Genomic DNA, 20,633 nt, shown 5'->3' on the forward strand with positions numbered 1-20,633 from the left:
AGGAAGTCTTCTTAGACCACTGACATGAATGAAAGTTGAATTTAGGAATCAAAAATCTCCCAGCACAGAAAACCTGAGGCACATGGCTTCATCGGCAAACCCCACCAAACATTAAAAAAAAAAAAAAAAAAAAAAAAAAAAAAAAAAAAAATTAATGACAATCTTTATCAAAATCTTACAAATAATGGAATAAAGGGAACACATTCAGTATCATTCCACCAGGTCAGTACTACCCTGATACCAAAGCAGGACTAAAGCAATACAAGAACAAAGAAGTCTACTTTATCTGGTATAAGTATTGCTACTCTTTCTTTTGATATCCATGTGTGTGCTGCTTTTCCACTTCCTCACTTTCAATCAGCGGGTATCGTTAGGTCTAAAATGAGTCTCTTGTAGGCAACATATAAAAGGGTCTTGTTTTGTTTTTTAAGTTTTTTTTTAATGTTTATTTATTTATTTATTTTGAGAGAGATTGCAAGCAGGGAGACGTAGAGAGTGAGGGAGAGAGAATCCCAAGCAGGCTCCGTGCTGCTCCCACGTGGGACTGGATCCCATGAATTGGGAGATCATGATCTGAGCCAAAATCAAGAGTTGGATGTTCAACCAGTTGAGCTACCCAGACACCCCCAAGGGTCTTGGTTTTTATCCATTCGGTCATCCTATAATCTTTTGATTGGAACTTTTAGTCCATTTACATTCAAAGTAATTATTGGTAGATGTGTGCTACTTTATTGCTTGCTTTGTTGTTTCTGGAGATTTTCTTTGATCCTTTATCACTTTTGATCTCCCCTTTGCACTCAAAGAGTCACCCTTAATATTTCTTTTTTTTTTTTTAATGTTTTATTTATTTTTGAGAGAGAGAGAGCGAGAGTGAGACACAGAATTCGAAGTAGGCTCCAGGCTCTGAGCTTTCAACACAGAGCCCAACACGGGGCTCAGACTCATGAACTATGAGATCATAACCTGAGCCGAAGTTGGACGCTTAACCGACTGAGCCACCCAGGCGCCCCATCCCCTTTAATATTTCTTGTAGGCCTGGTTTAGTAGTCACGAACTCCTTTAGTTTTTATTTGGGAAACTCTTGTCTCCCCTTCTCAATGATAGACTCTTGCTGGTTAGAGTATTCTTGGCTCCAGATTTTTCCCATTCAACACTTTGAATATATCATGCCACTCCCTTCTGGCTTGCCAAGTTTTTGTTGATTAATCTCCAGCTAGCTTTATGAGTTTTCCCTTGTACATTAAGGACTTCTTTTGTCTTGGTGCTTTTAGTATTTTTTATCAGTATAGTTTGCAAATTTAATTACAGTATGTCTTGGTGTTGTCCTTTTATTGATTTTGATGGGAGTTCTTTGTGCTTCTTGGATCTGGAGGTCTGTTTCCTTCTCCAGATTAGGGAAGTTTTCTGCTTTCGTTTCTTGAAATAAATTTTATGCTCCCTTTTCTCTGTCTTTTTCTGAGACTCCTATAATACATATGTTACCATGTTTGATCGAGTCCCTGAGTTCTAAGTCTATTCTTGTCTTGCATAATTCTGTCTTTTGTTCAGCTTTATTACTTTCTATTATTTTGTCTTCTAGATCAGTAATTCATTCCTCTGCTTTTTCCAGCTTCCTGTTCATTGCATCAAGGCTGTTTCCAATCTTTTTCATTGCATTCTTCATCTCTGATTGATTCTTTTTTAATTCTTTTATCTCTGTTGCAAGGGTCTCACTGATGCTTCTTTTCTCAAGCCCAGTGAGTATCCTTATGATTGTTGCTTTAAATGCCTCCTTTTCCTGAAAGTAGTGAAACCAATGAAACCAGAAATGTCTGCAAAGCCCAAAGATTTCATGGTTGCTGAGAAAACTCAGTTTTCTTTAAACTTTGTGTCTGCATTTTCAAAATTAGAGAATGCTGAACTGCAGTGTATTTCTCCACTAAGGTATTGATATGTTGCTTGGTTTGGAATGCAGAGTCCATTCATTTCCAGAAGCGTGTATGTATTTATGTATTTCCAGAAGTACTTATTAATTGCCTAATTAGTATAAGATATTGTGCTGATTGCTAGTATGATACAAAGATAAATAAGATACGGTTCTTGTCTTTAAGTTGCTTATGTCCTAAAGGGAATAATCATTATACATATAAATAGAGTACAAGGTAGAATATGCCAAGTTTGCTAAGAAAGGAATGCTTACAGTACTGTGTATTTTTGTGTATGGAAATCCCATAATTAGTAAAGATTGGAAAAGCTTCAGAAAAGAGGTTGCTTTAGAAAAGCCTGAGAGAATTGGTAGTATTTTGTCCATTTTTTGGTGTTAAATTTCTCTTCTTTCTTTCCTTTTAAAAATTGTGGAACCAGTATTACAACTAGTCTTTAAATTTCACCCACTAATAGTAATGCAAGAGTGATCCCTGGGTTTAAGTGGTAACATGAGTAACATTTTAAGAGTTGCTATGTCTCCAAGAGTTTTACACATTTTTAACTCACTGAATAAGTAACTTACTCAAGGTTCTAAAGCCAGTAAATGGAAGATCTTTGATATGAACCTTGGGAGGTTAGGGGGGTTAGCTTCAGAGTACACTCTCTTAAACACAGTTTATGTTTTTGTATAATAGCAAACAATTGGAAATGATATAAATATCAAAATTAAGCAGCACTCTCAACAATAGCCAAATTGTGGAAAGAGCCTAAATGTCCATCAACTGATGAATGGATAAAGAAATTGTGGTTTATATACACAATGGAATACTATGTGGCAATGAGAAAGAATGAAATATGGCCCTTTGTAGCAACGTGGATGGAACTGGAGAGTGTGATGCTAAGTGAAATAAGCCATACAGAGAAAGACAGATACCATATGGTTTCACTCTTATGTGGATCCTGAGAAACGTAACAGAAACCCATGGGGGAGGGGAAGGAAAAAAAAAAAAAAAAGAGGTTAGAGTGGGAGAGAGCCAAAGCATAGGAGACTGTTAAAAACTGAGAACAAACTGAGGGTTGATGGGGGGTGGGAGGGAGGGGAGGGTGGGTGATGGGTATTGAGGAGGGCACCTTTTGGGATGAGCACTGGGTGTTGTATGGAAACCAATTTGACAATAAATTTCACATATTGAAAAAAATATATCAAAATTAGGGGATTATGTATTATATTTGAAAATGGAGTATTCTATAGCTATTAGAAGTGACAAATATGTATCAGTACATGGTGTGCCTAGATGGCTCTGTCAACTAAGTGACTCTTGATTTTAACTTAGGTTGTGATCTCAGGGTTGGTGAGGTTGAGCCCCTGCTTGGGATTCTTTCCCTCTCTGCCCCTCCCCGTGCACCTGTGTATTCTTTCTCTCAAGATAAAAAATAAACTTTAGAAGTGACAGATATGTATCAGTACAGAAAAATGTTCACAATATATTGGAAGGTTACAATTTATGTAATATATCACTCTGTCAGAAAGAAATATGTGTAACGTGTGCGTAGCAAAACTGAAAGGATACTCATCAGATTTCTAGATGATGAGATTATGGGGGATTTTTTTTCTTTTGTTTTTAATTTCTAGATTTTCTGAAATGAATGTATGTTGTAATCAGGAAAAAAATTTTTTTAAGTTTATTTATTTATTTTGAGAGAACGTGTGTGAGAGAGCATGAGCAGGGGAGCGCCAGAGGGAGAGGGAGAGAGAATCCCAAGCAGTCTCCATGCTGCCAGTGAAGAGCCTGACATGGGGCTCAAGCCCATGAACCATGATATCATGACCTGAGCCAAAATCAAGAGTCAGATGCTTAACCAACTGAGCCACCCAGGCGCCCCATCAGGAAAATATATTAAAAGAAGTAATACACATTCTTTTAAAGAAAGATTGGAAAATAGAAAGAATAAAATAGCAATAATCCTATTGCCCCAAGTCATGTCCTATCATTTTTTTTTAGTGTAATTCCTTCATTCTTTATATGTAGATCTTATTAGTAGTTGTAATCATATAATTATATAGATTTTTTTTTTGTATTTTGTATTTTTTTTTAAGTTTTTGTTTATTTACTTAGAGAGAGAGAGAATGAGCCAGGGAAGGGCAGAGAGAAAGAATACCAAGCAGGCTCTGTGCTGGCCACAGAAGACCCAATGTGGGGCTCAGTCTCATAGACTGTGAGATCATGACCTGAACCGAAGTCCAGAGTTAGACACTTAACCAGCTAAGCCACCCAGGCACCCCTGTTTTTGTTTTGTTTTTTAAGTGGGCTCCATGCCCAGTGCAGAGCCCCAGTGCACAGGGCTTGACCTCACAACCTTGAGATCAAGACCTGAGATCAAGAGACTGAAGCTTAACCACTGAGCCACCCAGGCGACCCTAATTATATAGTTTTATATAGCCTGGTCTTTTCACCTAACCATATGTAACCTTTTTTTTTTCTTGTGTTAAATATTTTACATAAATATAATTTTTCATAGTTATATAAGAGGATGTACTTGGTTTCTTATTTTGGAACATTTAAGTTGTTTTGAAGATGTAAATAAATGCTCTGTGAACATCTTTGTATATAAATTTTTTTCTCTTGAGTTATTTCCTTAGGATAGATTCTTAGAAATGGAGTTATTGGGTTAATAGTTAGATTTTGAACACATGATTAGGGGGCTACAGGGAGGAAGAGGAATGAACTGACTGAGCCACCTAGGCACCCCAATATATAACCCATCTAGAGACTCATAATGTGAGGTTATGGTACTAGTAGAGATGCCAAGAGTGGTCACTGGGTTAAAGTGGTATCATTTTAGTTTAATAGAGTACAGAGACTAATAGGAGATTGTCCTATCTTGTTACCTATAATCTTCCTAATCCCTTGAAAGTCACTGCTGCTTTCACTAAATACATGTCTTATAGCATATTGGTTTTGCTTCTCACATGGCACTTTCCTATTCTCACTTGTTTTATATTTTTGTCTACATAGACAGTCCCTTGAGGTCAAGTCTCTTGTTTTCTTCTCATCTAGCATTGTCTTGAGTGTAGCATATATTACATGTTTATTAGATGTATGATGGAAAGAAGCATTATTTGATAACTTTCTGAGATATTAAATTACTCCCTTATATATCATCACTGTTTTGGGATATGTTTCAGAAAGCTGGTAACCTAGCTTAGCCTATAGAAATGAAAAATGGGGGCACCTGGGTGGATCAGTCAGTTAAGCATCTGACTCTTGACTTTGGCTCAGGTCATGATCTCATGGCTTGTGAGTTCAAGCCCCACATCTGGCTCTGTGCTGACAGTGTAGAGCCTGCTTGGAATTCTCTCTTTCCTCTCTGTGCCCATCCCCACCTCCCCAAAAATAAGTAAATGAACTTTTAAAAACTTTCACAGAAATGAAAAATGGACCTGAATTATTCATATTAATTTTTCATTTTGATTTTTGAGTGGATTCCTGTTCCTTGGTAGAGGTTGTACTCTGATGTAAAACTTTGGCAAAGGTGGATTGCCAACTTAGGAAAATGTAAGGTAGCAGTGGATACTCTTTTGATTGCCCAGTTTAGTGCAAGGAAGTCATATAGCTTTGTTTCACTTCTGTACACCTCCTCTTTTCCTTCTTCCATTTGGGTGAGTGTTCAGATAGCTTGTGGGTTGAGAATTTTTAATTTCATAATGCTCTGTATTGGCAGTAGGCTTATAATATTTACTCTTGGCTTTCTCCAGGTTGGATTTTGATGATGATGGAGAAGGGAACAGTAAATTTTTGAGGTAAGATTTTGAAAAATTTTCTCTAGATTTCTGATAATAAAAATTAGTTCACACACACAAAAAATTAGTTCATGGTATTTCTGACTTGTAATATTTTTGTCCTTAAGGCCTAAGGAGAGTTCTTCATCCTAAAACTAAAGTTTCCTATTATGTTATAACTCATAATAATTTTTTAAAGCAGTTTGTTAATGGCTCTAAGGGAAGGAGCTCAGTGAAGAGAGGGCAGAGAATTCCTAAGGCCCTCTGTTTCTGTTATCTGTTACTGTGTGGTTTAAAAATAATAATGATTTATAGTTTCTGACAATGCTGTGGATTGGCTGGGTTGTTATGGTGTTTTCTTTGTGGTCTTTTGTCCTTAAGGAGGTCGTCAGAGTTTTTTTACATGCCGTTGGCTACAATCTGAAGGACAAGTCCCAGTCTAAGTGCTTAGCAAGCCTTTGCTTTATGTTGACATTTGCTTGTGTCCCATTGGCCAAAGCAAATCTTATATCCAAGTCTTGAGTCAGCGTGGGAGGAAGCTAAGGTATAATTCCTTGGGGGGGTCATTAATGTACCTTTCATACCTTCTGATACCTGTTGACTTCTACAGACCAGGAATTGGTATTTGTATCCTTGAATAATGAATCTTCTGGAACACTGAAAATGGATTTTTTTTTCTTTTTTGAATTTTATTAAAAAAATATTTTTTTTTAACATTTATTTATTATTGAGAGACACAGAGCATGAGCAGGGGAGGGGCAGAGAGAGGGGAGACACAGAATCCAAAGCAGGCTCCAGGCTCTGAGCTGTCAGCACAGAGCCTGACACGGGGCTCGAACTCACAAACTGTGAGATCATGACTTGAGCCGAAGTCAACGCAACCAAATGAGCCACCCAGGCGCCCCTTGAATTTTATTTTTGAGAGAGAGAGTGTGAGCTGGGGAGGGGCAGAGGGAGAGAGAGAATCTTAAGCAGGCTCCATGCTCAGCCTGGAACCCACCACAGGACTCGATCCTGAGACCCTGGAATGATGGCCTGAACTGAAATCAAGAGTTGGACACTCAACTGACTGCCATCCAGGTGCCCCCTGGACTTTTCGATATATTGATGGAGGAGTTTTTTCAGAGAAGAGAAATACTTATTCTGGCTGAAGATCAATGATTTGGCTTTGTTTTTAAGTAAGGAAAGCAGTAAGAATCAAAGAAAGGAAAATAGCCTTGCCTGCAACCTGCCTTTTTTTCTTTCCAGAGTTGAAAATGTTACGTAGGTGGATCTACTTTGCTGAGTGACAAATATTTAATAAATAAAGTAGCCCTATTTAAAAAATATATGTAATATGAGTGTCCAGATTTCATTTATTTGTTTTATTAACTAAATCTTTAAAAAGTAATATATGTCGTCAGTTTTTAAGCAGTACAAAGTTATATATAGTGCAATTATATCTTCCTTTCACTTCAGACCCTTCCCCTTAGACAAGTACAGTTTCCAGTTGAGTATCCTTCCAGAAATATTCAGTACATATGTAAGTGTCTTTCAGTGTGTTTGTGTGCATGTATATTCATAATCTCCTCAATTTTTGTTTTTGCATAGAGGATGTCCATATTATAAATTAAATTGCTTGCCATTGTTTAGTTTTATAATGCTTAAGTGCAGTAAGAGACATCTATTTTTTTTTTTTTCATTTTCTTTCTTTCTTTTTTTTTTTTTAAAGTAATTTTTAAAGTTAGGCTTGTATTTCTCACTACTTGCTAGTTGCTGAATCCTACCAGATATTCTTGAAAACAACAACCATGACTTGGCTACCATAAATCATTTCAAAATATTGGAGAAAATAATTCTCCAAGAGAGCTCTTGAGAATTAATGAGTATTAATAAAAGTGAAGAGGGGAAGAGATTTCAATTTTGGTGGAAGGATGGACTTTCTCAAACAGTTCTGGAAATTCTTCCATTGGGAATCCCTAATTATGATGATAGATGCTATTAGTGGAACTGTGTTGTGCATATGAATGGCATAGTGGTAACCACTAGTCTTACTTATACTTGTCAATTAGCTCTGGCCCTGAGTCATTGCCTCCATTTCCAAAAAATCTAGTAGGTACAAGAGATATGCAATCCAGAAAAGTTCATTTTTCCTTTCCCCAATCATAAAAAAAAAAAAAACAAAAAAAAACTGTCACAGTTCATTTTACCAAAAGTGGGTCATAATGCCTGAGAGAGACATCTCCAAATTTCTTTATCTTTTTTTTTTTTTTTTTTTCTTTTTCTTTTTCTTTTTTTAAACAGTTGGAATTTTCCACTCTGGTCAATGTATGAAAGCCTTACGTGCATTGTTTCTGTAAGTCAGCACTAAATCTCCTTGGTGGATGCTACTTTTGAAAGTTTTAATTTATTTCTTTCTATTGATTTGTTCAAATGCCATTTTGTTACATTCTCCAGACATCTATAACATAATTTTTAAGAATGTCAAGGCTTTGAAACTCTAGGTACAATATCAGAGTTACTAGTGTCTAGAATAGTGCTTCTCAAACTTTAATGCATGTACAGAGCCACCTGGGATTTCTTGTTAAGATGAAGATTCTAATTCAGTAGGTCTTGGGTAGGGCCCAAGGCTCTGCATTCTGATTCGCTCTTAGGTGATGCTGCTGCTTCCAGCTACTGACCATACTTTAAGTAGTAACGATCTAGAAGACTCATTCTTGAGATTCCAAGTTAGTATATAAATTATAGGTCTTTTTTTCAGTTTAGGTCACATGTTTTCACCAGGAGTTTATAGCATCTGATTTAAAGCGTGCTTGTGTCCTAGGAACAGACCATTTGTACTTGAGCTAAAATTCCACTACATCTCATGTTTGCCCATTCTTCTTCTGCTCTCCTGTTCTTTTTATTTTTATTTTTTTAATTTTTTCTTCTTTTTTTATTTTAGAGAGAGAACATGGGCAGGGGAGAGGGCCAAAAAGCGTGCGCGCACGCACGCGCACGAGAGAGAATATTTTAAGCAGGCTCCACACTCAGCGTGGAACCAGACACAGGGCTCGATCCCATGACCCTGGAATCATGACCTGAGCCGAAATCAAGAGTCAGAAACTCAACCACCCAGGTGCCCCTCCTGTTATTTGCAAAAACTGAAAATTCTTAAGGTTGGACTAGTTGAGGATATACAGCCTATGAAGGAACAATATAAATTTGGCTCTATTTTTTTTTTAAACATTTATTTATTTTTGAGAGACAGAGAGACACAGAGTATGAGCAGGGGAGGGGCAGAGAGAGAGGGAGACACAGAATTCGAAACAGGCTGCAGGCTCCAAGCTGTCAGCACAGAGCCCGATGCGGGGCTCGAACTCACAAACTGTGAGATCATTACCTGAGCCAGAGTTAGTTGCTTAACTGACTGAGTCACCCAGGTGCCCCTTGGCTCTAATTTAATAACTGGTTTAACTGCAAATTTTGTGAGACTTAACCTTTCTCCCAAAAGCTCAAAGTTGATAGATCTTTGCTATATCCTGTAGCAGTGAGAAGAGGAAAATTTAAATCATCCAGAGAATAGTGTTTCTATTTTTAATTTAATTTTAACTTATTTTTAGATGATTTTTTATTTCTATTCTTGAGTAATCTCTATACCCATCATGGGGCTCAATCTCACAACCCCTAGATGAAGAGTTGTATGCTGTACCGACTGAACTAGCCAGGCACTCCGAGAGTAGTGTATTTAAAGTTAGGTTTCTCTCCCCCAACAAATCCTATAGTTTCTGTATTTAGCAGACATGGGTTATTGCTTACTAAGTACCAAAGTTGTTAGGATGAATGGATTATGTTTCCTTGATCAAAACGATAAAGAGCATTGTTTAAGCCGTAACTAAAAATTATCTCTTAAAAATTTCTGTGGATCAACTAAAACAGTGAAAAGATAACCTATGGAATGGGACAAAATATTTGTAGATCATGTATCTGATAAGAAGCTAATATCTATAACATATGAAGAACTATCACAACTCAATAAGAAAAAACGCAACCTGATTATAAATGGGTAAAGGACTTGAATAGAAATTTTCCAAAGAAGATATGCAGATGGCAAACCAGATTATGAAAAGATGTTCTACTCACTAATCATGAGAAATGCAAATAGAAACTACAGTGAGGTACCACCCCACACCCATGATGGTGGCCACCATCAAAGAAACAGAAAATAGGGGCACCTGGGTGGCTCAGTCACTTAAGCATCTGACTTCAGCTCAGGTCATGGTTTGTGAGTTCGAGCCTCATATCGGGCTCTGTGCTGACAGCTCAGAGCCTGGACCCTGGTTTGGATTCTGTGTCTCCCTTTTTCTCTGCCCTCCCCCCCCTTGCCCTCTATTTCTCTCTCTCAAAAGTAAATATTAAAAAAAAAGAAACAGAAAATAAACGTTAGATAAGGATGTGAAGAAATGAGAATCCTTGTGCACTGTTGGTCGGACTGTAAATTATAAATTTAACCACTGTCGAAAACAGTATGGATTCCTCAAAAATTAAAAACAGAATCATTGTATGATTCAGCAGCCCCACTTCTGGTTATAAATATCCAGAGTAATTGCAAGCAGAGTCCTTGGCACAAAAACAGACACTCAGATCAATGGAACAGAATAGAGAACCCAGAAATAGACCCACAAATGTATGGCTAACTAATCTTTGACAAAGCCAGAAAGAATATCCAATGGAATAAAGACAGTCTCTTCAGCAAGTGATGCTGGGAAAACTGGACAGTGACATGCAGAAGAATGAACCTGGACCACTTTCTTATACCATTCACAAAAAGAAACTCAAAATAGGTAAAAGACCTAAATGTAAGACCGGAAGCCATCAAAATCCTCTAGGAGAAAGCAGGCAAAAACCTCTTTGATCTTGGCCACAGCAACTTTTTACTCAACACGTCTCCGGAGGCAAGGGAAACAAATGCAAAAATGAACTATTGGGACCTCATCAAAATAAGTTTTTGCACAGTGAAGGAAACAATCAGCAAAACTAAAAGGCAACGGACAGAATGGGAGAAGATATTTGCAAACGACATATCAGATAAAGGGTTAGTATCCAAAATCTATAAAGAACTTATCAAACTCAACACCCAAAAACCAAATAATCCAGTGAAGAAATGGGCAAAAGACATGAGTAGACACTTCTCCAAAGAAGACATCCAGATGACCAACTGACACATGAAAAAATATTCCACATCACTCATCATCAGGAAAATACAAATCAAAACCACAATGAGATACCACCTCACACGTGTCAGAATGGCTAACATTAGCAACTCAGGCAATAACAGATGTTGGTGAGGATGTGGAGAAAGAGGATCTCTTGCTTTGCTGGTGGGAATGCAAGCTGGTGCAGCCACTCTGGAAAACAGTATGGAGGTTCCTCAAAAAATTAAAAATAGAATGACCTTATGACCCAGCAGTTGCACTACTATGTATTTATCCAAGGGTTACAGGTATGCTGTTTCGAAGAGGCACGTGCACCCCAATGTTTATAGCAGCACTATCAACAATAGCTAAAGTATGGAAAGAGCCCAAATGTCCATCGATGAATGAATGGATAAAGAAGATTTGGTATATATATACTTACCTGGCAATCAAAAAGAATGAAATCTTGCCATGTGCAACTACGTGGATGGAATTGGAGGGTATTATGCTAAGCAAAGTTAGAGAAAGATAAATATCATATGACTTCACTCATATGAGGACTTTAAGACACAGAACAGATGAACATAAGGGAAGGGAAGCAAAAACAATATAAAAACAGGGAGGGGGACAAAACATAAGAGACTCTTAAATATGGAGAACAAACAGAGGGTTACTGGAGGGGTTGTGGGAGGAGGGGTGGGCTGAATGGGTAAAGGGCAATAAGGAATTTCTCCTGAAATCATTGTTGCACTATATGCTAACTAATTTGGATGTAAATTAAAAAAATAAAAATATTTTTATAAAGAGTCTTAAAGAGATATTTGGACACTCATGTTCGCTGCCCCATTTTCACAATAGCCAAGAGGTGAAGCTACCCAAATAACCATTTATAGATGAATACCTAAAGAAAATGTGGCATATATGTCCAATGGAATATTGTTCAGCCTTAAAAAGGAAAGAAATCCTGGCATATGCTACAATACGGATGAATGTTGGGGACATTATACTAAGTAAAATAAGCCAGTCACAGAAAGACTGTATGGTCTCACTTAATAAGAGGTATCTAAAGTAGTTAAAATTAGAGACAGAAAGCATAGTGATAGTTGCCAGGAGCTGGGAGTCAGGTGGGGAGGAGATGGGAAGATGATGTTTAGTGGCTACAGAGTTTCAGTTTTACAAGGTTAGAGCCTTCCATAGATCTGTTGCACAACAATATGAATATAGTTAGTACTACCAAAGTGTACTCTTAAAATTTACCATCTTAACCTTTTTTATGTTCCATGTCCCCCTCCCCCTCCTAATAATTAAACAGAACAAAACTATCCCTAACCTCAGAGTGGTGCTGACAGGGCAGTCAGCTGGGCCCTCATGAGGTCATCATCTTTTTTTGGAGTGTTTGATAAATAAGGGTAAAGGAGAACATCAGAGACCTGACAAATAAGAGTCATGGGTTTTTTAAGTTCTGTGGGATGCTATTACTGTTTCTGTTGCCTTGTGATACTTGTCCATTGGCGCTTTTTTTTTCTATTGAATATTTTTACCCCTTTTCTAGTTTTTATTTCAGAATGAAATAGATAACAAGTATAATGCTTTGAGCTAATCCCATTTTTCTCCTTCAGGTGTGATGATGATCAGATGTCTAATGATAAGGAGCGATTTGCCAGGTAATGTAGTAGAGCATCTTGGGCCATCTTGTGGAATCAGGCAAACAAGCATATTGAGTTTTAATTTGATCTCATTGAGAGTTAATTTCTCTGTTCAGTCTTCTTCCTATTCTGAAAGCTGACAGAATTACGTATGATAGGGGTGCCTGGGTGGCTCAGTCAGGTAAGCGTCCGACTTCAGCTCAGGTCATGATCTCGCAGTCTGTGAGTTCGAGCCCCGCGTCGGGCTCTGGGCTGATGGCTCAGAGCCTGGAGCTTGCTTCCGATTCTGTGTCTCCCTCTCTCTCTGCCCCTCCCCCGTTCATGCTGTGTCTCTCTCTGTCTCAAAAATAAACGTTAAAAAAATTAAAAAAAAAAAAAGAATTATGTATGACAGCTATTGTTAATGTTCAGGTAACATGGCTTCAAACTGATGGTAGAATTTACACAGTGTTTTTATTCATATGATGATAGGTAGCTATACATTGTGCTTGCTGGGTGTCCACAGGAACACAGGCTATGGATTTCTTGGTTGCATTTTTATTGAATGGGTCCACAAAATTTGTACAGATAATAGTTTTCTTTTAAAAATGACAACAGATTTGTAGCAACGTGGATGGAACTGGAGAGTGTTATGCTAAGTGAAATAAGTCAGGCAGAGAAAGACAGATGCCATATGTTTTCACTCTTAGGTGGATCCTGAGAAACTTAACAGAAGACCATGGGGGAGGAGGGAAGGAAAAAAAAAGTTAGGGAGGGTGGGAGCCAAACCATAAGAGACTCTTAAAAAGTGAGAACAGTCTGAGGGTTGATGGGGGTGGGAGGGAGGGGAAAATGGGTGATGGGCATTGAGGAGGGCACCTGTTGGGATGAACACTGGGTGTTGTATGGAAACTAATTTGACAATAAATTTCATATTAAAAAAAAAAAGACAACAGAAACAATTTTTGTGGAGGTGAGTTTTGATTGGAATAAATTTCTTTAAATTTTGTCAAGATGAAAAATGCTTTTATTCAACAACAAATCCTTCACAAGTCAGATGTTTCGTTTTTAGGAAGTTCATTCTGTATATTATTAAACAGTGAATTGGTCTTTTTTTAAATTGAGTTTGCAGCCACCTCAGAAAAACAAATAATCAAAAATCCAGTGCTTACCTGAGTTCTTAAAATATATTTACTGCTGATTTTGCTAGTCTAGGGACCATACTTTTGAGAACCACTGATGTAGAGGGCTAAGAAATGTCAGAGTAGCTTATAACTATCTGAAACAGTAAGATGCCATTATAGACTTGGAATAAGAGGTTTTAATAAATAAAATATGTATGGGATTTTTCTCTAGTAGCACTATACAGGATTGATTAAAGAGAAACACTGTACTCAGGGAAGTAGATGGGAGGCTGTTGAAGTAATAAGATAGCTCTAAAATCATAGTGCCTAGGCTAGAGTGGAGGCAATGGCAATAGGAAAGAAGTGAATTTAAGAGATTTTCAAAGGGTTTATTTATTGAAGTAGATCCTTGTAAACACTTCAGGATATGAACCATCTCTAAAATGAGAAGTTAGTCATAGATACTTGGGGAACAGTTTTTCGAGCTGCATTAGAAAGTTAAGCCCTCAGGGGCACCTGGCTGGCTCAGTCTGTAGAGCATGCAATTTTGATCTTGGGGTCCTGAGTTCAAGCTCCTTGTTGGGCGTAGAGATTGCTTAAATAAATAAACTTTAAAAAAAATTAAAAAAAGAAAGTCAAGCCATCAAATAGTACTGATGGTACAGGTTCACAGTCTCTTTTTATTTATTTATTTTTAATTTTTTTTTAATGTTTATTTATTTTTGAGACAGAGACAGAGCATGAGTGGGGGAGTGGCAGAGAGAGAGAGGGAGACACAGAATCCAAAGCAGGCTCCAGGCTCCGAGCTTTCAGCACAGAGCCCCAATGTGGGGCTCGAACTTATGGGCCATAAGATCGTGACCTGAGCTGAAGTCAGATGCTTAACTGACTGAGCCACCCAGGCGCCCCAGGTTCACAGTCTCTTGATTGAAATTCCAAAAAGCTATGAAAGCATTACTTGAATTATTTTAGTTTTCATTTGTCATACTTAATATAAATATTTATACATTCACATATTTCATTCAGAGATATGAGAGTAGATAAAGGGATTTGTAGTAGTAGGAATAATGATAATAGGAATTTTAGATATTTAACTTTCTTTCAAACAACTCATTCCTCTAAGAGAGGATTTGTTATGCTGTTCACCTCACATATCCTTGGGAATTCAGTAGAGGGTCTTCAAAAACTGAAAATGTATGTATTTTCTCAAATCTTTGAAAAAAATATTTGTAGTTTGTTAAGGAACTGTAATAACCCAATGAACATTAAGTATATATACTTAATATAATGCAGTTCTCTTGCGCTTCTTATCAACATATGTATATTTTTATATTTTTGTTCTTACTGTTACTGTGTTCTTTTGAATCTTTTCTTCCTGTTGACCATTTATTTTTATTTTTGTTTTGAAGTTTATTTTGAGAGAGAGAGAGTGTCTGTGTGCGGCACTGGTGTGCACATAGGTGTGCGTGAGTTGGGGAGGGGCAGATAGAGAGGGAGAGAGAGAATCCCAAGCAGGCTTCCCCACTGTCAGCACAGAGCCTGACATGGGGCTAGATCTCACAAACCATGAGATCATGACTTGAGCCAAAATCAAGAGTCAGATGCTTAACTGCTTAACCGACAAGCCTCCCAGGCTACCCTCATTGACCATTTTATAGAAACTTTCCCATGTACTGATAAAGTCATGGTGCATGTCACAACTGAATAATCTTTCAGCCTGTTAATATGTCATACTTATGTAGACATTTTATTTGAGGCTTCTTTATCTATATTTAAAATGGAGTTGATTACTGATACATTGGCCTACCAGCATGTTGATGTTTCTTCAGTTGCCACCAACTCAAAGTATTTCAGTTTTCCAGAAAAACTCAGTGGTAATCCTTTGTAGCCCCCTCCAGGGGAGTGGGGGCTGGCACTGGGGATCCAGCAGTGTTGGGGCTTTACAACAAAGAAATGGGAGAGTGACTAAATAGAAATATACTACCGGGGTGTCTGGGTGGCTCAGTCTGTTGAGCATATGACTCTTGATTTTGGCTTAAGTCATGATCTCATGGTTTGTGGGATTGAGGCCTGCCCTACCCGCCCCCCGCCATGTCGGGCTCTGTGCTTGGGATTCTCTCTCTCTCTCTCTCTCTCTCTCTCTCTCTCTCTCTCTCTTTCCCTCCCTCCCTCCCCACCTCCCTCTCCCTCTTTTTTCCTCTCCCCACTACTTGTGCACGTACGCACTCTATTTCTCAAAATAAAAAAAAAAAATTAAAAAAGAAATTTACTATTTAATTATAAAATCAATGATATGGGATATCCCAGAAACCTAATTCTTAAGTTTTATTTATATAATTTCTCCAAAGAACCCTGTTTAGCTATTTTGTCTGTGAGTGCATGTGTATGCGTCTGTGTTACAGAGAGATTATATTTTGTGATCATTTGTGACAATGTGATATTCTCATCATGATTTACTCTTAGATTTTTTTTATTATAGAATAGCATATATGGATATCCTTTTATTTCCAAATTAGGAGCAGTGTGAGAATGGTCTTCCCTTGTTTGGTTCTTGTTCAAACTATATATCATTGGCCTCTACAGAGATTGGCAAAGTGCTTTCTGTGTTCAGACTATGTTTATTTATAATGAATATTGGCCTTGCTTTTATGTCAACCTTTGTCCTGTAAGTTAATTTTTCTTTATCCTAACAAATGACTTTTGTAGAGTTACAGGCAAGGTTCCTGTCCATATTTTAATGTTCCTTTCTCTGCATCTATTTTGTTCTATTTCCTTTTTCTTTTCCTTTCCCCTCTCCTTCTATCCACCCATCCATCTTTCTTTCTTTTTTTCTTTCTTTTTATTTTTATTTTAGCTTAGTTCATTAATTCTATTTTTAGGTCGGATGATGAGCAGAGCTCTGCGGATAAAGAGAGACTCGCCAGGTAGGAGAACAGTGTTTTCAGCATGATGAAGCAGATGCTGCTGCTTCTTCCTGTTTCTTACTCTGCTGTTTTCTTCCCCTTTCTCTTTGTGTTTTTACTTATCTGTGGCAAGAGAGGACAAGAGTTTTTGGAAGTTTGTATGTAACAGGAACTTTGGCTTCCCCAATCAGAAAGAGGGTGCGTTGAGGAATTTAAGTAACTGCTAATAATTTTATAGTTTTCTCTTTTCCTCATTATCTTAGCACTAAGTTTCACAGAATAAAAGTCTTTAGAAAGGAGGCAGCTGTACCAGGTGGTGCTTCAGCAGGGAAATAATCTTTTATCAGAAGACTCATAGGGGTGCCTGGGTGGCCCAGTCAGTTAAACATCCAACTTCGGCTCTGGTCATGATCTCATGGTTCATGAGTTCAAGCTGACAGTGTGGAGCCTGCTTGGGATCCTCTGCCTGCCTCTCTCTTTCTTTCTCTCTTTTTCAAAAAGAAATAAGCACTTGAGAAAAAAAAAAAAACACAAAGACTAATAAATATACCTGTGTTTGAAATTAGTGCCCGGGGCACCTGGGTGGCGCAGTCGGTTAAGCGTCCGACTTCAGCCAGGTCACGATCTCGCGGTCCGTGAGTTCGAGCCCCGCGTCAGGCTCTGGGCTGATGGCTCAGAGCCTGGAGCCTGTTTCCGATTCTGTGTCTCCCTCTCTCTCTGCCCCTCCCCCGTTCATGCTCTGTCTCTCTCTGTCCCAAAAATAAATAAACGTTGAAAAAAAAAAATTTTAAAAAATAAAGAAATTAGTGCCCAACATTTAGGCCTTAATATTTATTCCACACTTTTCTAGAAAGCACACCCTTATTTTCCTGTGTAGACTCACAGGCTAGATTACTGTGTCATAGCATTACAGCCTTGCTTTGGTGCTTGAATTTTTCATGGTTTCCCAGAAAAGTTTTAACAGTCTTGATGTGGTTATTGAAAAGATCAGCCTTGGGGCACCTGGGTGGCTCAGTCGGTTGAGCGTCTAACTTCGGCTCAGGTCATGATCTCGTCCGTGAGTTTGAGCCCCACGTCGGGCTCTGTGCTGACAGCTTGGAGCCTGGAGCCTGCTTCGGATTCTGTGTCTCCCTCTCTCTCTGCCTCCCCCCCGCCCCCTCCTCATGCTCTGCCTCTCTCTCTGTCAAAAATAAACATTAAAAAAAAAAAAAGGTCAGCCTTCTGGATTTCAGTGTTAGAAATCTGTCAGATTCTAGGAGGATGGGTGCTTTAAGTTTGAGAGTAGAATGTTTCTCAGGGATATTAACAAATATAGACCTATGTGGTGAGATCTTTTTGCCATTTAGAAAGGAGAGTCTAGAGTTGTCTTTGGAGATTGTTGTCAATAATGTAGAAATACTAGGATATTAATGTTGTACCCAAGTTTTTCTATTTTCTGGCTTCTGTGATTTGGGACCACTCAGTAGGAGATAGATCATTGATACCAACTACATTCCCACCCCCCGCCCCAGTCTATCATTACTTTTTCACCTGGGCCACAAGCTCATTTTGTTGCCATTTCCTGCCAACTCTTTCACTCTTCAGAAAGCTGATTTGGCATGGTATGGTGGGAAGACCATTGCATTCATTGGGATTGAGTGCTGCCCTTGGGAAAGTCACTTACTTAACTGCTTAACCGCTTCTCATAAAGAGATCAGTTTATGTTAGATCAGTTGTTTTCTGTTTTCTTTTTTACACAAAGAACTTTTTTTAATAGAATCCTTAAGTGGTAATGGAAGTAAATAAAAAGGATAAAGCAAAGCTGCTCAAGTAGAAGCAGAAACGCAGCACGTTGTTTGGTTGTCTCTGAGGCTTTGTGGGGTTTCTCAGAAATCCACCGTGAGAACTACTGGATTATTTTTAACAATGATGAGATTCTCTCTTGGTTTGAGGAAATCAGCATTGGAGATGTGATCCAACTTGTCTCTTTTCAGGCCTTTTCCTCCCCACTCCACTTTCACTCTCTGATTCATTTTGTTCCAACTGGGGACCCACAAAGGACCTCTGGTAGATATCTTAAAATCTCAGTGCACTGGCATGGCACCCGGATAGACACACTAGGACTTTGTGCATTAGTGAGACAAATAAAACTTCAAAATCTTCCAATTCTGCTTTCTAGTATTGAGAGTTAGAGAGAAGCTTAGAACAAGCAACATTTTATAGACCAAAGGAATCTATACTTTCAATTCTTGTATCAGTTGTTGGGCAACATACTTGTGTTGGAAAAAGCTGGTAATTTTGTTTTCAGCCTTAAAAAGTTGAATTAGTAAACATGGAATTAGCTAAGCAGAGATCACTTGTCTCTCAGGAACTAAAGTGAATAAATCAACATTGACTTTCAGACTATAATTTCATAAAATATTTTATTGTTCTGATGAACAGGTAACTTGCAGAGGAAGTGAAGTTACCAGGAGATAGAATTGCTGGTATCTGCTTATTCTCTGTGTGCCTTGTTAACTTCTATTCCATTGCTCTGCATGAAGGTTGGCAGACGTGACTCTACCTTCTGAGATTTAAGCACTCCTAAATCTAAACACCATAGTTCTTTAGCAGCTCGCTTGGTATTTACATCACTCTCTGCTCTCAGATGGCCAGATGTGACCACCTGGGTGGGGCAACTCTCTCTCTCTCTCTCTCTCTCTCTCTCTCTCTCTCTCTCTCTCTCTCCATGCAGGGAGAATCACAGTGAAATTGAACGGCGGCGACGGAACAAGATGACAGCCTACATCACAGAACTGTCAGACATGGTGCCCACCTGTAGTGCCCTGGCTCGAAAACCAGACAAGCTAACCATCTTACGCATGGCAGTCTCTCACATGAAGTCCTTGCGAGGAACTGGAAATACATCCACTGATGGCACCTACAAGCCTTCGTTCCTCACTGATCAGGTCACTGGGCTGCACAACTCTGAGCAAGTCTAGAATCTGTTGAAAGTTTTGATCTTTTGGGGATAGATAACCATAATTCTATTTAGGGCCTTATATTGGGAGTCAGAGCAGAGCTGAGTCTGTAGACTGTTTAAAGTGCAAGAATTCAGCTGTCAAGGAAAAATTCAGACCGTGGGAAAGTAGTTTCAATTCCTGGCTATACATTCATTAGCATTGAAACAGTGAGAAGTACAGCAGACTTTTGCAAACTATTTGGCAAGCTTATAGGTATTTTAGATTTCACCCATGAATACAGCCTGTAAGGTGGAAAAAGAGTGGAACTGCAGGAAAGAGAGATGACTATGTCCATGGAACCAGCCCTCTTCATTGGCTTTAAGGTTCTAGAAGATGGAAAAAATCTACTTCTTATTCCTGAAGCAGCGTTCAGTTTTAGTGATAAAAGGAATCTTAACAAGGCAGTCATTGTTCCTTAGAGATGTACTATGGTGCATGTAATGAGAAAAATATAGAAGGTAAAAACATTTCCAGCCTTTCAGGAACTCAGTCTAAATATGAACATGTGAGTAGGTGGAAGTCAGTCTGAATATGACTATTTAAGTGGCTGGATACACACATAAGCGAAAAATGAGAGGAAAATGCATAGAGAAGAAATAAATTTTTAAAAAACTTTTTAATAATTTGGGGCACCTGAGCGGTTCAGTCGGTTAAGCATAGGACTCTTGATTTCGGCTCAGGTCATGATCTCACGGTTCGTGAGTTCGAGCCCCACATTGGGCTCTATGCTGACAGCTCAGAGCCTGCTTGGGATTCTCTCTCTCTCCCTCTCTCTCTGTCCTTATCCTGCTCATGTGCACTCTCTCTCAAAATAAACACTAAAATTTTTTTTTTTTAATTATTGATAATTTATATGAGGCTAGATAAATATATACTGGAGGGATGGCGAAAGTGAATAGAATGACCTGGCCTGAGTGAGGATGGTCAGCAAGACTTCTTTTTTTTTTTTTTTTTTCTTAATTTTTTTTACATTTATTTATTTTTGATAGAGCATAAGTGGGGGAAGGGCAGAGAGAGAAGGAGACACAGAATCCGAAGCAGGCTCCAGGCTCCGAGCTGTCAGCACAAAGCCTGACACGGGGCTCGAACTCCCAAACTTTGAGATCATGACCTGAGCCGAAGTCAGATGCCCACCCGACTGAGCCACCCAGGCGCCCCTAG

General features: G+C 38.5%; 1 protein-coding gene across 3 annotated transcripts in view; it reads left to right on the top strand.

The window, feature by feature from the left end:
• Positions 1-20,633, top strand: part of ARNT (aryl hydrocarbon receptor nuclear translocator) — a 76,957-nt gene that overhangs the window by 26,063 nt on the left and 30,261 nt on the right. For all 3 annotated transcript variants that reach the window (XM_078451458.2, XM_078451459.2, XM_078451460.2), the window contains exons 3-6: positions 5,663-5,707; positions 12,459-12,503; positions 16,468-16,512; positions 19,205-19,418. In XM_078451458.2, coding sequence (XP_078307584.1) covers positions 5,663-5,707; positions 12,459-12,503; positions 16,468-16,512; positions 19,205-19,418 — 349 coding nt within the window. The remainder of the gene's footprint in view (positions 1-5,662; positions 5,708-12,458; positions 12,504-16,467; positions 16,513-19,204; positions 19,419-20,633) is intronic.

This window comes from Panthera onca, chromosome C1 (genome assembly GCF_046562875.1).
Source record: "Panthera onca isolate mPanOnc1 chromosome C1, mPanOnc1 haplotype 2, whole genome shotgun sequence".
Taxonomy (NCBI): Eukaryota; Metazoa; Chordata; class Mammalia; order Carnivora; family Felidae; genus Panthera; species Panthera onca.